Here is a 17,876-nt window from a genome sequence, read left to right as displayed (position 1 = left end):
ACTTCTCATGGAAAGTTAATGGTGCAGCATCCTGGAAAGAGGGCTGGACTTGGGGACCCAGGTCCTGTCCCCAGTTCTCCCTCTATCCAGGCTTTAGGGTCCCTTTCTATGAAACTAGAAGGTTTTACATCAAGCAGGGAAAGCAGACACTGGAGAATTCCTGCTCTTAAACTAAAACTTTTATTGCGACATTTTGATTGGCGGAGGCACTTTGTTACTCTGACTGGCTTTTCTGAGTCAGGGTCCCATTGGGCCCCTGCCCTTCCCCTGAGATAGTCATGCTGCCCAATAGCTGAGCCTCGGCCAGCCCTGGAGCTGGCAGTGGAGGAGGGCACCACTGCCCCACCCTCCTGCCCCTTCTGCAGAACTGGCACTGTGCCGGCAGACATGCCCACTGAAGGGGCATGAAGATGACCAGCCAAATGTTCCTCAGTGAATAGATCCAAAGAAAGGAGCTCCAGGGCTCCCTCTAACTGCTGAAACTAAGTACATATAATGCTTGTAGGTGACAAGATAGACAAAATCTCTACCCTGGAATGTAGAGTATTAAATATGGCTCCACCTATATAAATTAACTGTACAAGTTTATCGATCACGAAAAATATCCCAGCAACCAACATTAGTAAGCAATTTGGGATCCAAATCCGGAGGAAAACACAAACACAAGTGTTGCACAATGTGGGGAAGGGGGTGCAACTTGCCCTGAGTGCTGGGCAGCTAATCATGGCAGGAGCTGAGCTGTCCTTGGCACCAGGCTCCTGTCCTGCCCCTGGGAAGCTGATTCCACGTGTGAGTGCCCTTTCCCAGGCTGGATCCCCCACGGCCTGAGGGCTGGTCCTTGGGACGTGGCGCACCGAGTAGAAACCGTGGCGGGCCCCAGAAGTCCAGCAGCTCTGAAGAACTGACTGTTGGGAGGTGATCAATTGTCCAGTGAGCTCGGGGTTCCTTGGTTCTGTTCAGGGATGACAAAAGGCGTTGGCTAAGAGGAAAAGGTTTGCTTTGGCTAGCACTTAGTTCCCTCAGCACAGGCTTGGTAAGGTGGGGGCACAGCTATGGCAGCGCTTGGGGGCCCTCCCGCAGCTGGGCTGGGGAGACACCCCGCCTGTCAAGCAGCTTCAGCTGTTTTCTTCCAGGAGCTTCCACTTTTCGTTTGAAATCCTAACTGCTCCTTGGAGCTGGCCAAGGCCCAGGTTCTTCCAACCTGCCTTCAGTCTGCAGCCCGACTTCTCTGACTCCAGGCGTAGATCCCGAACGGCCCGTTTCCTACTTCCGCCTGCACGTCCTCTCCAATTTAACGTCCCAGAAATAAACTGGCCTTGCCCACAAAACCCAGTGGCCAAAAGAGACACCCTGTCATTGCTCAGGAGCAAAAACCTGCGGTGCTCTCCAGCTCTCCTCGCACCCACCCAGTGCGTCAGTGAGTCCTACGGACTCCAAACACTACCTCCTGTTCCCACCACCTCCCTGGGCCAAGGTGGCATGCTGCCTCGGCACTCCACTTCCTGGTCTCCCTGCTCCCACTGCTGTCCCCTCGTAGGTCGTCCCTTGGTGTTCTCAGGGCATTGGTTCCAGGACGCCCGCCCAACACACACACATGCACATGCACAGAGATAACCAAACTTCAGCGGATGCTGAAGTCCCTTATGTAAAAAGGTGCAGCATTTGCATATAACCCATATTTACATAGAGGCTACAGCAAGGCACCCCTGCATATCACTTCATTTGTGTGGATTCAGTGTAATGCTTGGCATGTGGCAAATTCAAGTTTTGTTTTTTAGAACTTTCTGAGATTTTTTTCCAAAAATTTTTGATCCTAGGTTGGTTGAATCCACAGATGCAAAAACCCATGCATATGGCTGGCTGACCGTATTCATGTCTCTACTCAGTGGTCCGTGGTCCTTTAGAAACATCAAGTCATCCTTCTGTTTCAAACCTTCCCGTGCCAGCCCCCGTCCTAATCTCAGAAATCCCCCCCACCCCATGCTGGCCCTGCATATGTGGCCTGCACCTCCTTTCTGCGTCTCTCCCACTCCTCCCATCACCTCCCACTCCACTGTGGGAGCCTCTGGGCACGCTGGTCCCTCTGTGGGTGTCCTTCCCCCGCAGGGGTGGGGAGGGCCTCCAAAGCTTTCCCTGGCCTCTGTACTTAACACACCACCACCTCCTGCCCCCTACCCTGCCCACGTCACTTCCTGCCTCTTCCTGTCCTGTTTGTCTCCACAGGACTTATCACCATCTAACATGCTGTAATTTCCTCTGTTCTATCTCTTCTCTTGGGTATCTGTTGTATCTCTGCCACCAGAATGTTCAGCGTTTTGTGTATTGTGTTTGTTACGGTGTCCCCAGCACTGGAGGCAGGATTTGCCCCTGGCAGATGCCAGTAAATAGTGGGTGAACGAATGAACGCTGGGGACTCTGCACCTTGGGCTCAGACTTCTGTGGTTGGCTCCTGAGCAGCCAGGCCCACCCTCCCCCGCTGAGAGGACTGCCCGTGCCCCAGACAGGGGGCCCTGGGACCGAGCTTGCCCACACAGCGGCTGATCCTATCCCCTCCTCCACTCATGCTAAGTGTGACTTCGGGCTGGTGGCTCAGTGCTCTGTGCCTTTGGGGTGACAAGAGATGGTGTGTGAGAGCTCAGGGCACCATGCTGGCCGGCGCGGTGGCTGCTTCACACTGTTAAGCCACTGCTGTCATCAGCACCATCATCTCCCAGTCCTGTCCCCTGTCCCTGAGGCCCACACTGGCCAAGTCCTGCGGGTCTCGTGCTTTATGTGCGGTGACTTGTCAAAGCCACAAATCCCATTAGCTCCATTTTACAAATGAAAAAATAGGTCCCGGAGGTTAAGTCACTCCCCCGAGGTTGCAGAGACCCACCCTTCACCCCAAGACTCAGCAGCCTGCCCTGCCTGACACCCCCACAGCCTGAGACTTGTGCCTGCCGCAAACCTGTCACCTCGCCGAGCCTGCTGTGGGAGTTGGGGCAGGGTGGCAGGGACAGCATGGGGGGTGCAGCACCCTGTGGAGCCCCCATTTCAGTACCCATAGGGGCTGCCCCTTGGCCCCACCATGGCTGCTCCAGCCCAAGTGCTCATCTTCCCCTTGGGAATGGGGTCCCTCGGGCGAGTGAAGCTACCACCCCACCCTGCACCGAGGCAGCTGTACCTTCTCCCATGTCCGCCCTAGGCTTCTGTGGCTGCCACTTCCCCGTTCACGTAATCAGGCTCCCCGTCATCGTCCTCATCTGGGCTTCCTGCTGGGGACGAAGGTGCTTCTCTCGGGACTCGCTCTGGGGACCAGCAGGCAGACGGTCAGATGGTTTGCACGGACACACCCAGCCCTGTTCCCCCTGCCAAAGCGCCCACCCTGGGCTCAAACTCCCAGATGCCATGAAACAGCGTGAAAGAAAGTCTGCGCTGGATGGTGTGTCTGTCCTGGCCCTGGGATTTGCCAGAGATTTGTCCCACCCGGGAGCAGAGCAGGCGACTCCATCCCCACAGCTGGATGCTCAGCCTGCCCAGCAAGACCCAAGCTCAGAAGGCCAAGGCCACTGAGGGGCATCCTGGCACAGCTCAAAGCCAGTGCAGCTGCTGATGTGCTGCAGGCTTCACTGTGGAGTCAGCTGCCTGGCCCTCCCAGGGCAGACCCCCCAACTCCCTGCCCCCCAGGACCAGGCCAGGACCCTCTGCGCCTGCTGAAGTCCCTGTTCTCCTGCCACATACCCATGACCCTCCTGGACTCTCGCCACTGCTGGATGGAAGCCGAATTCTGATAATCCTCAGATCCCTCATCGCCTACAGGGAGAGCACAGGGAGAGTGGCTGCAGGGGGCACAGCCACCACAGCTGGTCCTCAGGCCAGCGAGGGGCCATGGGCTTCTCCAGGGAGGCATTCTGCTGGGCAGCCCCTCAGGGGAGGAAGGAATCCCCCTAGTGCATTCCCTCTGAGGCCCAGGATAATGGGGTTTCTCCCTGGATACGAGGTCATACTTGACCCAAAGGAATCAGAGATGTCAGCGAACTTTCCGGCTTCAGGCAGGTGATGCCTTTGAGCCATGGGGACTTCAGATCTCACCAGTTCCTGGTTGGCAGCCTCACCTGACTCGGGCGGCTCCTGCTTGCAGATGAGCACGTTTTCATAGGAATTAGTATCGTCCTCATCTGCTGGGGAGAGGGGAGAGGGCTAGGATGCAGTGGGCCCTGTCCATCAAGCTGGGCTCTTCCTCCTGCCCTCCCTCCCGCCTTCTCTCTCTCCCTCGTGGGCAGATGACCTGTCCTGCCAAACTCTCATCCCTCGGTCCCCCAGGGCCTTGAACATTCTTAATGGGCGCTAGCCTGGCTCCATCAGACACCACCCTGGGCACCTTCTCTGTCCTCCAAGGTCACCCCCTGAATGCACTGGGGAGGGGAGATTAAGGGATGGGTCTGCATTCAGGTGCAGGATGGATAGTTGGAGGGAGGGAGAAAGGCCCATCTCTAGCTGGCAATAAGGGCAGAGAGAGCCCCTGGGGGCCTAGGAGGGACAGGAACCAGGCCGAGGCTTATCTGGAGGTAGGACCCTTCAGGTAGGGCTGGGTGGGCTGGGAGTCTTTGCCCAAGGGCCTACGCTGAGTGTGCCATATCAGAGCCTGGCACCCCAGTGTCACTCCCCTCCCCTGACAGGGAAGCTGAGCTCTAACCGCCTCCCCAGCCAGTGTCCACCTGTGTCAAAGGGGCTGAGAAATGAGGGCTCCGCCCCAATTTGGAAGTGGCAGGGGTGAAGGATCGGACTGCTCCCTGCCCACCATGGTGCTTCAACGGCCCCCCTCAGCATGGCCCAGGCAGGAAACCAGGCCTGTGCACCACTCAGCGGGCATTGCCCACCCTTGGTCCTTGGTTTCTCTTTCTGTAAAGCAAAGGTGTTAAGGGTCTAGGGTTCCAGCATCCTGAGTCTGCAAGGCTCAGAGTCCATCAGCAAGGCTGCCCCACCCAGGGCCTTCCTCCCAGGTCCCGTATGTGTCCAGCCCTGAGCGGGGCCTGGAATCCAAGGGGCCCAGTCTCCCCTCATCCCTGCCCCCAACTCCCTTTCTTGTTTCCTCACCCCTGTGGCTCACCCCTCCCAGCTCCCTTACATCTCTTCCCTTCTTTGCACCCGGGCTCCTGCCAGCTCCCTCATCTCCCCCCTGCCCCCCACGCCATCCATCCGATGTTTGACGCCCGTCTCCTCCTCACCGCTTCTGGCCCCACGAGTGTGGCTTCTGAAGCTGAGCTCCAGTGCCGCTCACCCCTGTTCCCCTCCTTTCCCTCCGCCTCACCTTCCTGGGACTTCTGGACCTGCCCCCAGTTGCAATAGTCCATGGCAATGGGGTCTCTGGCAAGAAAACACAGACACAGCACCAATTTCTGGGCGGGCCTGTGGTCAGGGTGGGGGCTCCATGGTGGGTGGGGCAGTGAGGTCAGAGCTGCTCCAGCCATCGCTCCCCCAGGGGCCCGTGGGGGCTCGGCCAGGGTCTCCCCCAATCCCTCCATCCCACTTCCCTGGACACCCTGAGCCACCCTGGGGCTGAGGGGGTATCAGTCTGGCTGCAGCCACCTGGCTATGTGACCCTAGACAAGTTCCCACCTGCCCTGGGTTTCAGTTCGCCCATCTGTAAGATGAGACATCTGAGGACCTTCCGTCTCTGGCGTTCCAGATGCCCCTGTAACTTGTCTCTGACTGGCTGATGCAGGATGAGTCCCCCAAGACAGCCCCTCCCCAGAGTAGGGCCATGGCCCTGTCCCTGTCCCCACAAATCCATGGCCACCTGAGGGGAAACAATGCTACTGAGGCCTGCCTGGGCCTGGACCTGGGCTGGAAGGTTCTAGGCCAGGAGGCCTTCATAAACAAGGCAGCTTGGGGCCGGGCTGGGCGGGGGTGGGAGGGCGTGGGGACGAGGTGCCAGGCCACGAGAAGTCACTCACATGTAGGCTGCATCTGATCCGTGTCTGCTTCCTGCAGGAGGAGGCAGAATTAGGCCTGGGCTCCAGGCGGGCCCCCACCACAGCCTGCACGTCCCCATAGCCCACCTACCTTTGCTGAAGTTCTGGTACCTGGGGGACGCAGAATCTGGAAACAAGGCCAGGGATTTCCTATCTTCACATGTCTGCACCTGCTCTCTATCCCCGCCCCCACTAGCTATTCCCTCAGGCCCCCAGCCTGGCTCCTGTTCCGCCCTGTGCCTCCTGGGCAACGGCCTCGCTGGCAGGCCTGCACTCCCCCCACCAACATTGCCCTGCACAGCACCTCTCCCACCAGGTATGCACCTGTCTCAGTCCCACTCACCCCTGCCCCACCCGTGTCTGAGGTCACTCACCCTCGAGGCTGGGGGAGAACTGCAGCAGCTTATCCTTCCTGCAGGGGAGAGGGCAGGTAAGAGCTGAGGCGGAGGTAGGGAGAGGGGCCCTGGGGTGTCTGGGGGTTCGAAGTCCACAGCCCCTTGGTGGGGCCTTCGAAATCCAGCACTGGGGCTCTGAGATCCAAGGAAGGAGTGAGGTCTTGGCCTGGGCTCAGCCAGGTGGGGCCCCAGGGACCTTCTCATTGTTTCCTGTGCTGGTGTGACCCTTCTGGGCCCAGGACAGGGGGCGCATCCTACCTCGCTGGCTCCATGTTAGAAGCTGTGTCCATCGGGGCCCCTGGCCAGGCCTGCCCAGCCACTGCAAAGGACAAAGGGGTGTTTGCTGGGTCCCCGGGGCCATCTGCCAGTGCAGTCCCTCATCCCCCCACTAACCCCATTAGCCAGCCAGATCAGCTATGGCCACAGCCTCAGGGCAATCGGGACAGAGGGACTTTGATGTGAAACCCCTAACCCCGAGCCCAGCCCCTAGACCCTTCTTCTCGGTGACTCACAGGAATAGGTCCGGGCCACTGCGAAGTTCTGTTGATTCTCTTGCCTGGAAACACATGGGACTGTACTAAGCTGGGGCCTGGCTTCCCACAGCCCAAAGGACAGAGAGACAGGAAAGATGGACAGACGGAGAGGAGTGACACCTCCAGGGTAAGCGTGAGGAGGAGCTGCTGTCTCCAGGCCTCAGATCCAGAGCCCTGCCCCCTGATGCCCTCATTCTCTGGACTGACCCACACTCACTGGGTACCCACCCTTCTCACGTGGCCCTGGGCTGGAGCCAGCGGCCAGAGAGACCCATCCCCTGATGCAGCTTCCCCAGGAACCTTGGAAATGGTCAGGAGGGTCTGTGGGCGGGGCAGGGGAGGCAGCCCTGAGATTCTAGGGCACGATGTTAGATGGTTGGGGCGACTGCTCAGGGACCCAGCCATGATTTCAACCAGGAGAGACAAAGAGGCTGCCCCCACCTACCACCCCAGGAGTATTTAACATTTCTAGGAGAGCGCACCCGTCAAACACACCATTACTCCCAAATAACTGTTGGACAACGTCAAGGCTTAGCAGACACAGCCAGGTATCTAGCCATCACCCAGTGTCCCTTTCTTCCTTTGAAACACTCCCTCGCACCTAAGTGTGGCCACGTGATTAGGCTGTAGTCAATGAAATGCAAGCCACGATTGTTGGGACTTTCAGGAAAGCTCCTTAAAGGAGTCACTGACTACTGGGCACAGCCTTTTTGTCTTTTCATTCTCTCTTCCGTCTGAAATGCGGAAGTGAGGGCTGAAGCCCTAGCTGCCAGATTGGACCATAAAGTACCCTTGAGAATAGAAGCACCACTAAGGTTGGTGCAGCAGACTAGTTAATCCTTAAAACATTTTGGGCTCCACCCCTGGACTAATATGGGCGGCACTCCTGGATACTGGGGGCAGAGTGACTTGACTTAGGGAGGATGCTTTAAATCCACAGGAGAGAGTCAGGCATGGCTTCCCAGAGGAAGCGATGCAGGAGCTGGGCACAGGCTGCAAGGACTGAGCCCAAGTTGGGAGAGCCCCGCCCCCCTCCTCCCATCCTCCTCTTGAGGAGGTTTCGTCCGCATAAGATCAATCAAGGAGGGGAGGGGGGAAACAGGGAGGAGGCCCGCCTTGGGGGAGGGGTGTGGGAGGCACCAGGGGAGCCCAGCCCACCCCTGGTGGAGGTTGTGGTCTGTGATCTAGAGGGCCAAGTAGCCAAAAATAAAAGCCTGGAAAAATTCCGCCCAGGCCCCTGGGGTGCCTGGATGGGAAAATTCTATTTTCAAATCTCATTGTGGTTTTTCAGTTGCAAAAGGAAATGAAAAAGGGTGTGTGTGTGCACGTTTGTATGAGTGGCCACCCGAGCATGCACACAAGTGCTGCGTGTGTGAGAAGTACATGCATGAGCAAGTGTGCAGGGAGCGTGTGGGTGTGCGTGGGCGTGCAGGCCTGTGCACATGTGCACACGCGGGCCTCAGAGGGCCAGCAGGGCCTCCATCGGTCATGTAATGACACCAGTGGCCACTGCCCACCGCCTGGGGCTGCTCTTGGGACACCCCCAGGTCTGCAGCGTCCAGCCCGCTGACCCTCCCTGGTTCACACAATGGCCCCACCTGTCCTCAAAGTGCTTGGAGCTCCAACCGCCCGGTTCCGCCCTCTGCCTGGGTCACTGACCCCAGCTCATCTCTACCTCACCTCCCTGCTTCACAGAAGCCCCTGCTTCCAGCTCCTCTGTGGCCCCCTGGGCCCTTAGGATAAAGGGCAAGGCCTTTCCCCACAGTCAAGGCCTTTATCTAGCTCATCACTCTCAAGGCAGGCTGTCCCTTCTCCCTCATCCATGAAGACAGAGTCTACCCAGTCCTCTGTCAGCAACTGCCCACACTGTCTGTCTGTCTGTCTGTCTGTCTCTGGAATGTCCCCTTTCGCCTCTCTCTTTCTTAAAATCCTTCCCACCTCCTCTGTCAGGCCTCCCTAATCCCCCAAGGGACATGCCACATCCTCCCCTGAGTTCTTTCAGCATTTTCCAGGGGAGATTCAGACACAGCTGGCGGTTTGCTTTGTGCCCGGTCTCTGCCCCCTCCACACTGCACTGGGAGGGCAGGACTCCTCTGTCAATGCCCCCACCAGTTTAGCAGGCTGCCCTGGGCTGGGGTCACGCAGATCCCTGGAGGTGCTCCTGAGCAGCTGGAGAGTGGCATCCCCTCCTGCTGAAGGTCTTGCTGACCAGGCTGGGGCAGGACTTGGACAGTCCCTGGGCACCCCCCCCCTCCCCGACTGCTCAGAACCCAAAGGCACACAGAGACGCTGGGCTGGGAGCACGGAGGCACTCACAGATTCCTCTGCTCATAGATTTTCTCAGACCGCTTTGCACCTGCAAGAACAGGACCGGGTTAGCAAGCGTCCCGGAGCCAGGGTGGGAACAGATCCAAGGTCCCTCTCATCCTGTGCCCTGTGCCCTGTGCAGGCGTCAGACAGGACGTAGGGGCCGAGCTGCCAACACTGTGGCTACCTGACACTCACAGTGTGTTTCTCACCATTTATTTAGGACAGCGGATGTAGAAAAGGAGGACGCCCAGGCAGCCCAGCTTGTCCAGAGCCACCCTCTGCCACAGATATACACCCTTGACCCAGCAAAACCAAAGCCCCATAGTGAGCCACCCCAAGGGGGTGTCACCCCTGCCTCATGCAGCTTATCTGACTGCCCCACCAACCACAGCCAGGTCTGGGCCTGCAAAGGTCTCTGGGTACCCGGTCTTCTCCACCATCGCACCCATGACCCCCCCCCACAGTCCCGCCTTTACCTGGGTGGGAGCAGCGCACACACAGGCTGGCCACCACCCCCAGCAGCAGCAGCAGGGCTGCCCCCAGGCATAGCAGCTCGGTCTCTGCGTTCATGTCTGCTCCTGGCCACTCTTCCTGCAATGTTACAACGTGGGCCGCCCCATGAGCCAGGGTGGGGGGTCTGCAGGGCCACCCCTCCAGGATCCCACCCAGCCCCCACTCCCAGGTTTCTGACCCTACTGTCCCCTTACAGCCTCACACTGAGTCTAGGCTGTGGGAGTGCCCTTTCCACCCTGCTGGAGGACCAGGCTGGGCCCAGACCTATTTCTTCATCTGACCCCAGACCTAACCCCCTGGCTCCTGGGGCCCAGTATCAACACTTGATAAGTGCTGGAAGGTTCTGGGGACCCACCAGACAGTAGGTATATGTGCACACTCCTACATACACTCTCGCTTAATCTACACAACTGCCTTTTCAGGGAGAGGCTTGCTCCATTTCACAGATAAGGAAACTGAGACCAGAGCTCCCACAGTTGCTAAGTGGAAAGACAGGACTCAAGTTCCAGCCTCCAGATACCAACTCTGGCTCTACCCACTGCATCCCTTGCCTCCTGTGAATCCAGCTTTTCTCCCCAAGCCAGGAGTCCGTGGACCCTTCTGCATGGAAGCCTCTAGAGCCTCTAGCATGGCCTTCTGGGTAAGTTTGAAGTGGGATTTCCTTTCCTTAAACACCTGTGTACCCTGCTCCCTCTTGTCCTGGGAGCTGAGAGGAGGGAGATCAGGGAAGCCTTCTTGGAGGAGACGGGCCTGACAGCATGGAAGGAGAAGTGTGCTCAGGATAGAGGGACCTGGTGTGCTGCCCACGGTGGGGTGGCTGCTCGTGGCATGTGCTGGGAGGGTGGGGCTGGAGGACAGCGGTGCAGGGTGAAGAGGTCCCAAATCCCCGGCTCTTAGTCAGTGGCCAGTCCCAGGCTTGGGGCCACTGTAATTGTCAGGCTTTGGTGATGACAGCCACGCACCAGGGCCTGGTAAATGCAAGAACAGGTCCTCTCAAGGGGGCTTCCAAGGAGAATTGTTGCAACTATTATAATAAAGAGACTCAGCCCCCCCCCCAAAATAGCCAGGCAGCAGGGGTTGTATGAGGGGCTGTACCCCAAGAGGGCACATGGAGACCCTACCACTGAATGTCCACTCTGCGCACATCTGTGCGTCTTGCATTGAGAACCTGGGAGAAGGGCTTCTCCCCACTTTATAGCTGGGGAGGATGAGGCTTGGGGAGCAGCTGGATTTCGTACTGCCCATCTCCTGCTTCACGCGCTCGAGGCCCGTGTGTACCCGGCTGTCCCCCCACATCTCCAAGCTTCCTGAATCCCTGTGGCAAAGTTGACAAGGGATCTCCATGCAACATGAAGCCTCAGTCAGGGACTCGTCACAGAAAAGCCACCTCTCCTTCCCTAAAACACCAAGTGAGTCAGAGGGAACACAAGAATTCCCGAACCTCATGACCGGGCAGCTTCCATGTCAAGAGAAAGATTGACCAGCATCATCCCAGGATGTTGTCTGAGGGGGGATGAGCCTCCTCTCAGAGCCTGGGCACTGTCCCCACACCCAGCCTGTCCTGTGGCCATCCCAGGGCACACTCCCTCTGGAACCTCCGGCCATGACCCAAGTCTATCTCAGGCTGTGTGAAGTTGGGAGCACCTGCCTTAGAGGGAGGACTTCGGGGGCCAAATCCTGCCTGTGTCTCAGCATCTCTTGGCCTCAGTTTTCTCATCTGTAAAATGGGGATCAGTCATGTCCAGTCTGGCTCACGGCCGGGGCTTCCTGAAGCCGGGGCTTCCTGAACCCCTGAAATCTGGTGAGGGCCTTATTTCTGGCTGGCTGATTGGAACAGCTTCCTCAGCCTCCTAACCCTTGACAGCTTTGGATTTTGCTTAGGACAGCAACTATCTTTCTGCCCTCAAAGGACATTTGGGCACAGACACTCAGGGTGGGTTGCAGATATGCTCCCTGAGAGCTGGCACACAAGTTCACCCCCAGCAACCCCAGAGGCTGCTTAAGAACCTTGGACCAAGTTCACAGTCGGTCTGGCATTTGAGGCTGAGACCTGACCTGCTAACCTTTGGGGAAGGGCAGCCCTCCATGCCAGAGGACCCTGGCCACCAGAGAGCCCTCCTGCTTCCTGGGGTGAGCAGTATATTCGGGGATGCTCTCAGCTTTGGTCCAACTCCACCCACCTGGCTCTGGGGGAGGGTGGGGTGGGGTGCATGAGACCAAATTTCTGCTTAGGAATGAAAATTGAATCCCAGCCTCACGGGCCTTTGGTTGCCCCTTTGTTAAATGGGGGAAATAATGACACTCTACCCGTGGGTTTGTCACATGAGGTCTGGCATTGAGATGACGCATGTAAGGTGCTAGTGCAGGGCAGGGTACGGTTGGCTGTGACTTCCATGACTGGCCATCATCAAGGTCCCCATGGAAGGGGCAAGCACAACCACAGCCTGTCAGGGCCAGATCTGGCTGGTGGGCCCTGCAGCGAACAATGGGGAGCCCTCCCCACCTGGTTCTCAGACACGTAGGCCTGAGCCTCCCTCCACTGCCCCTTTAGGGCATTGGGCTGGGGACACTGGCCCTTGCCCTAGCCCCTCAGTCAGTTGTCACAAACACATGAAGCATCACGTAGGAAACACCACTCCTCCCTCCCAAGGGAGGCCCAGAGGTGAACACTCTGTCCAAAGTCACAGTCAGGATCCAAACTCAGGGCAAGCTGCCTCCAAAGGCCACACCCTTTTGCCTTTTTCTTATATTGCATTGTTTTATTTATTTATTTTTTTTATTTTAAGGAGGCCACAGCTCACAGTGGCCCATGCAGGGATCGAACCGGCAACCTTGGTGTTCTTAGCACCATGCTCTAACCAACTGAGCTAACCGGCCACCCCATTATATTACATTTTTAAGAATCATGAAATATTTTTTAAAAGAGGCTAATTTGAGGAAACCTCCTGTGGCTGCCCCTTGTCCCTCAGACTGAATAAATCTGTCCCCTCTCGTTGATTTCCACTTATGTTCTGGGAGCAGATGGGGTATGGTGAGGGTGGAGGGAGAGGAAGGAGGCTAGGTGGCAGGACAGGCCAGCCCAGCAGCCCCAGGAGGCCCTAAGAAACCAGGCAGGGCTGGGTGGGGTGGGGAGGGAGGCTACGAAAGCCCGTGGCTCTGTGGGCCGAAATAGCACAAGGGGAAGTGGGCAGTTTTCATATGAGCAAGGTTTGCATCAAGCTGACTGTGGGAAAGCCCTACATGCTGGGCTGAATGGGCCTCAGCGTCTGAGCCTCCTGCCCAAAAGGTCCTTGGAGATGATACTGCCCACTCTCCCAGCGCTTGTCATGCTGTAGATGGGGGAAACAAAGGCCCACCAGGGCCTCAGGGCAGGCTGAGAGGTGAGGGTGGAGCGAGAGGTCCCGGTCTGAGTCTTGGAAAGGATCCTTATGCTGGGCTGTGCTCTGGGGTCTGTTCTGTTTTTCCAAATAACCTTGGCCTTCACATAAGGCTGGCCTGAGAGGCTTCTAAATGGAGGCTTTCTCAGTGCTCAGGGGGCCTGGGCAGCCCTTGTCCCAGCACAGAGGCGGGGGCTGGTGCAGACCAGGGCCACTTGTTGACAGAGTTGGGCACCAGGATCTCCCTAGGGCCTAGAGCCTTGCGGAGCCCCAGCAGAGGGCTGGCAGGCCAGGCTGGGGAATGGGTGGGCAGCAGGGATAGCTGCTTCCATCTGGCCTGGGCAGGACCTGGGCATGCTTGCCTGTAGTCTTACCCATCCTCCCATAGCTTAGTGGCAGGGATGTTACAGTCCCATTTTACAGATGAAGAAACCAAGGCTCATTGCCTGTACCTAGGCAGCCACTGTCCCAGTCCCTCACCAATCTCTGGAAGTTACAGGACCACCCTGGGGGCTTCCCAGGGCTGTGCAGGCTGAACTGGAGAAGGTGAGGGCAGGAAAGTGGCCAGAGCCCCAGAAACAGGATGCCCCTCTGAGTGTCGCAGGGCCAGGTCAGGACTGAGGCCAAAGGAGGCATTCTGACATCTTCCCACTCCACCCAACGGGTCGCCAAGGGCTCCTGCTGGGCCAGCGGGGCCACTCCACCCTCAGGGAGTGGGCACCTCAGGACCTCTGCCCCAGGGCCAGCCTCCAGGCATTCTTGGGGAAGGCTTACCTGAGAGTCGGGGGCTCTTCACGGCAATCACCTCATCCTGAGCCCACACACCTGCCCGAGCTGACGCCAATGCTGCAAACACTGGCGGGCAGCAAGCAAGACTGCGGGCTTCCTGTCAGCCACTGAATCATCCCTCACATCCGCTGCCCTGCCGGACAGGCTCTGCTGTGAATAGGCGGAGACACACACACGCGCACACACACACACAGAGGCAGAAAGAGAAAGAACGAGACAAACAGGCAGAGAGAACAGAAAGACAGGGACACACAAACATACACACATTAAATACACATATGTAAACACAAGTCACAGGGAGAGGAAGACACACACAGGAACAGGGAGACAGAATAAATGGGGGTGTTCACATGGTCACACAAACAGCAAGGGGGTAGGAAGACATGCAGAAACACACACTTAAGAACACGCATAAACACAGAAATACACATCCACACTGTAAAACCCCCCTACACAGTTACCCAGAAACAGAACCAGAGAGAGAAAGAGACAGAGACCGAGAAAGAGATACACAGGCAGGGAGAATGAGGAAGAGAAACACATACACGCAACATACACCGAGACACAGAGAGGGACAGAGACAGGCAGAGGTTGAGCCTGAGATCAACCAAGAGACTCAGACTCAGAGGGAGAGTGAGACACAGAAAGACAGAGATCCTCAGACGGTCAGAGATACATAGAGTGAGGGGGCCAGAGACAGACAGACGCTCAGAGAGCAAGAGTCCCAAGAATGAGACACACAGTACACACACATACATAGAACGGGGGACCTGGTAGACAGGGCAGACAGACAAACGGCTCAAGACAGAAACAGCTGACAGAGGAATGACAGCCACAGGCATTGGCGGGAGCAAGACAGAAGCCAAGCTGAAGGACAGAAGGAAGGACAATCACACTCCTCCTCCTGGGAGCGGCATCTCATCACCCCCATTTTCCAGATGAGGCTCACGGAGGCATGGAGCAGGGTGACAGCACGAGCAGTGTGACCTCAGCCCCACTCTGACCGCTCTGTGCCTGCGGCAGCCCTTTCCCTCATCTGGGGAAGGTGCGATATAAGGTCTGGAAGGCACAGCTCCCTGGGAGAGGCAGGGAACCCCATGAGTCGTGCTGGAGTGCTCATGCTGCTGGCCATTAGTAACTTGACCAAGGCCACAGAACTATTAGTGGTACCCCACACACCCGAAACCCCAGGGAAGCCCTTGAGGGCCCCTCCAACTCCCCATCAGTCTGGCACTTCAGAGCCTGGTCTCTCTAGCTCTGGTGGCCCCTCTCAGCTTGGGCCTGGCTGTGTATTGTGGCCCCAGCTAGGGGTGGCCAAGACCTCCCGCAGCCCAGGCCCAGCCAGGGCTGGCAAAGGGGGAAGTGTAGGCAGGCGGCCCTGCCATGACCTAAATGGAAACCTAGGTCTGGGCCCACTGCTGCCACCTCGTGGGGGAGAAGGGCGGCACACAGCTAGAGCTTGTTTTGGGACATCCTGTGGGCCCTGGGCCCCAAGACTGTTTCCCCATCCCGTGGGACTAGGACTGAATCCAACCCCATCTGACTTCCAAACCTGTGCCCTTGAGTCACAGCCACACTCCCTCATTCCACATGTGCAACACTACATTTAACCCCTAGGTCACTCTTGCTAGCAGGATGTTAGTTTCTTAAACAGGCGAGAAGACAGAGGCTCCTAGAGGACAAGTGGGTTTGAGCCAGACCTCAAAGCCTCCAAAACCCATGGTCTTCCCCCCCCCCCCCAATGCAGGACATCAGTGCGTGTGTGCCAGCAGCCCTCCTCCTTGGGCTGCCACCTTGCCCCTCACACAGCTGGGCAAGTCTTGGTACGTTTCCATCAGTCCCTGGACCATGTGTCTCAGGTTTCTTGCTCAGAGACCATCAGAGGCTGCAACATGTCTAACAGGAATGGAGTTTTGTTCTGTACTCCTGGCTTCTGTCTTGGGCCTTAGCAAAGGCAGGTGCTGGAGAAGTAACCTCTGACCACTGGCAAAGTCTCCAGGTCGGTCCAGTGTAACCAAGGCCCCTTTGGACCTGCTCTGCGCCCACTTTCCATCTATAAAAACTCGAAGACTCACTCTTCCTGGCCCTGGGTGGAAGGAGCACCCTGCCCCCTTTCTAGGCAATTCTAATTCCTCCAAGTTCTATTTTATTTATAAACCATTCAGTTGTGAATCAGAAAATAAGCTTTAAAAAACGAGACAGTTCATGTCCAGTTGTATCAATTCTTGAGCACTTTAGTTGTTTACAATTCAGTGGGTTTTGGTATATTACGTTATAACAAAATTTACCATTTTAACCACTTTTAACTGTGCAGCTCAGTGGCATTAATTACACTCATAATGTCCTTTTCATCACTCCTAACGGGGCTACTTGGTTTTCAGGTCACAGCTGAGGAAGTTGTGTGCAGTCGTAGCAGGTACCTACCGAAGTAGTACTGCACGGCTCCAGGAGCTCCAAGGCTGAGAATCTCCTGGGGAAACATATCCTTGAAGGTTGATGGGAAGCTATGGATTTTCTTCAGGGCATTCGTTCTATAAGCCCCTGGAGGCCACTATGAAGTTGTCTGACTGCTACCCCCAACTCTCAAGGTGCAAATGGGAATCACCCCCGCCCCTCATGCCCAGTCATTTACATTTCTCTCTGGTCTCACTACCCAAAGGAACCTAGAATACTCCATTTTTCTGCCTCCTCTCACCTGTTTTTTTTCCCTTTTGGTTTTGTCATGTTATTTCTAAAGTGTTTATATATTTAAAAAAAGATCACGCTGTCTATAAGCACTTGGGGCGAATTTTCCGTCTACTACCATAACCGTGACCCATCCGTATTGTTGAGTGGTTGTCGTTCACTCCTCTAGGCTGCTGTACAATAGTCCATCATCTGAATATACTTTTTCCTGCCATGTTATTTCTCGTGGGTACTTACCTCGGAGGGGAACCACTGGCTATAGAGTATGAGAACAACTTTCAAGTTCATCCCCAGTGGCTGCACCATTTACACTCTCCTCTGTGACAAGACCCACAAACTCTCCAGCAATGGGTCAGGCTTCTCTAGACTTTTGCCATCTGAATGGGTACAAAACCGTATTTTCTTTTTTTGCAGTCTTGATTTGTAATTCCTTGATTGCCAATGTGGCTGAACGTAATTTTTTGGCCACAATTTTTTCCTCTTCTGTGAAATGTCAGTATTTTACTTAGTTTTCTATTGGGTTTTCTTTTAGCGATTTGCAGGAATTCTACATAGACCATCATTTTTCAGTTTGTAACTTGTCTTTTCCTTTGTTGTTTTGATAAAGTAGTTTGTTAAAAAGAAAAAATCTGGTGAATACATGCTTCAAGAGTACAATGCACGTGAGAAAGACTTCTACCAATTCCAAAGAATCTTGGTGCTACTTACAGAAACTCTGGGCTACCTGTAAAGCTTCTCTGGTCTCCCTCCCTCCCCGCCCCGTTTAGGTCAGCAATGATTTTAACCTTTTATTAACAGGTACAGGAAACAAATTCTCTCCAACGTCCAAACTGAAAACCAAAGAGTCTACTGCTGTGAAATAGTTTGCTTTTATTTGTATATTTAACATTTTACAGTTAAGAGCGTGGTTACAAATAGGGGAAGAGATTAGGTTATAATTAAGTACATAGTCTTCATTATTTCGATTCATTTTCATGACAAAAAATTGCAAAAGGAAGACTCTAAGATATTGGATGTATTTATAAGCCTGTTAGCCTCACACAAGTGAGAAAGTAAGTCAAACATCTCAACATTGTTCAAGATTGGTCAGGAAAACATGATAGAGCAAAGCTCCTCACCAAAAAAGGACACACGTGACCAGGCCCCGGCCCGCCGCTCCTTTAAGCTCAAGGAGCCAAGGAACCTGCCCTCTGTGCAGTCTCCCTCCAGGTGGATAGGTGGGCAGATTCATCATCCCAGATGCCTGGCAAACCCAGTCTGGGGAAGGTAGGTACGGCAGACTGGACGATAGTCACCTGTGCAACACACCATGGACTGCTG

At 55.8% G+C, this 17,876-nt stretch overlaps 1 protein-coding gene and 1 non-coding gene across 4 annotated transcripts; both read right to left on the bottom strand.

Moving 5' to 3' along the window:
• Positions 1–161: 161 nt before the first annotated feature.
• Positions 162–14,397, bottom strand: LAT2 (linker for activation of T cells family member 2). Of its 3 annotated transcripts, none has more exons than XM_019754988.3 (13): positions 13,857–14,397; positions 9,669–9,783; positions 9,199–9,238; positions 6,862–6,905; positions 6,608–6,668; positions 6,329–6,366; positions 6,046–6,081; positions 5,937–5,967; positions 5,291–5,346; positions 4,095–4,157; positions 3,721–3,792; positions 3,164–3,287; positions 162–952 (listed from the first exon to the last, which is right to left on the bottom strand). In XM_019754988.3, the coding sequence occupies exons 2-12, from the start codon at positions 9,760–9,762 to the stop codon at positions 3,181–3,183; spliced, it is 642 nt and encodes a 213-aa protein (XP_019610547.1). In that variant the 5' UTR covers positions 9,763–9,783; positions 13,857–14,397; the 3' UTR covers positions 162–952; positions 3,164–3,180. The 3 variants fall into 3 exon arrangements, with proteins under 3 accessions (XP_019610547.1, XP_074184531.1, XP_074184532.1); XM_074328430.2 differs by lacking the exon at positions 13,857–14,397 and adding an exon at positions 10,497–10,667; XM_074328431.2 differs by lacking the exon at positions 13,857–14,397 and adding an exon at positions 10,381–10,511.
• On the bottom strand, positions 12,509–12,582 carry TRNAL-AAG (transfer RNA leucine (anticodon AAG)). Its single transcript has one exon. It is a non-coding gene; the product is annotated as a tRNA-Leu (tRNA).
• Positions 14,398–17,876: the final 3,479 nt, after the last annotated feature.

Source organism: Rhinolophus sinicus, chromosome 3 (assembly GCF_057876585.1).
Source record: "Rhinolophus sinicus isolate RSI-liver-muscle chromosome 3, RSI-T2T, whole genome shotgun sequence".
Lineage (NCBI taxonomy): Eukaryota > Metazoa > Chordata > Mammalia > Chiroptera > Rhinolophidae > Rhinolophus > Rhinolophus sinicus.
The sequence above is the reverse complement of the archived record's forward strand: the minus strand, read 5'-3'. Positions and strand labels throughout refer to the sequence as shown.

Excerpts from the sequence above, each read along its gene's own strand:
- LAT2 (XM_074328430.2), bottom strand. The coding sequence starts at position 10,535 with ATGCCACGAGCAGCCACCCCACCGTGGGCAGCACACCAG. Across the intron at positions 9,784-10,496 it reads CACCGTGGGCAGCACACCAG|GAAGAGTGGCCAGGAGCAGA; the intron begins GTCCCTCTATCC and ends GTAACATTGCAG. Across the intron at positions 5,968-6,045 it reads GTACCAGAACTTCAGCAAAG|GAAGCAGACACGGATCAGAT; the intron begins GTAGGTGGGCTA and ends CTCCTCCTGCAG.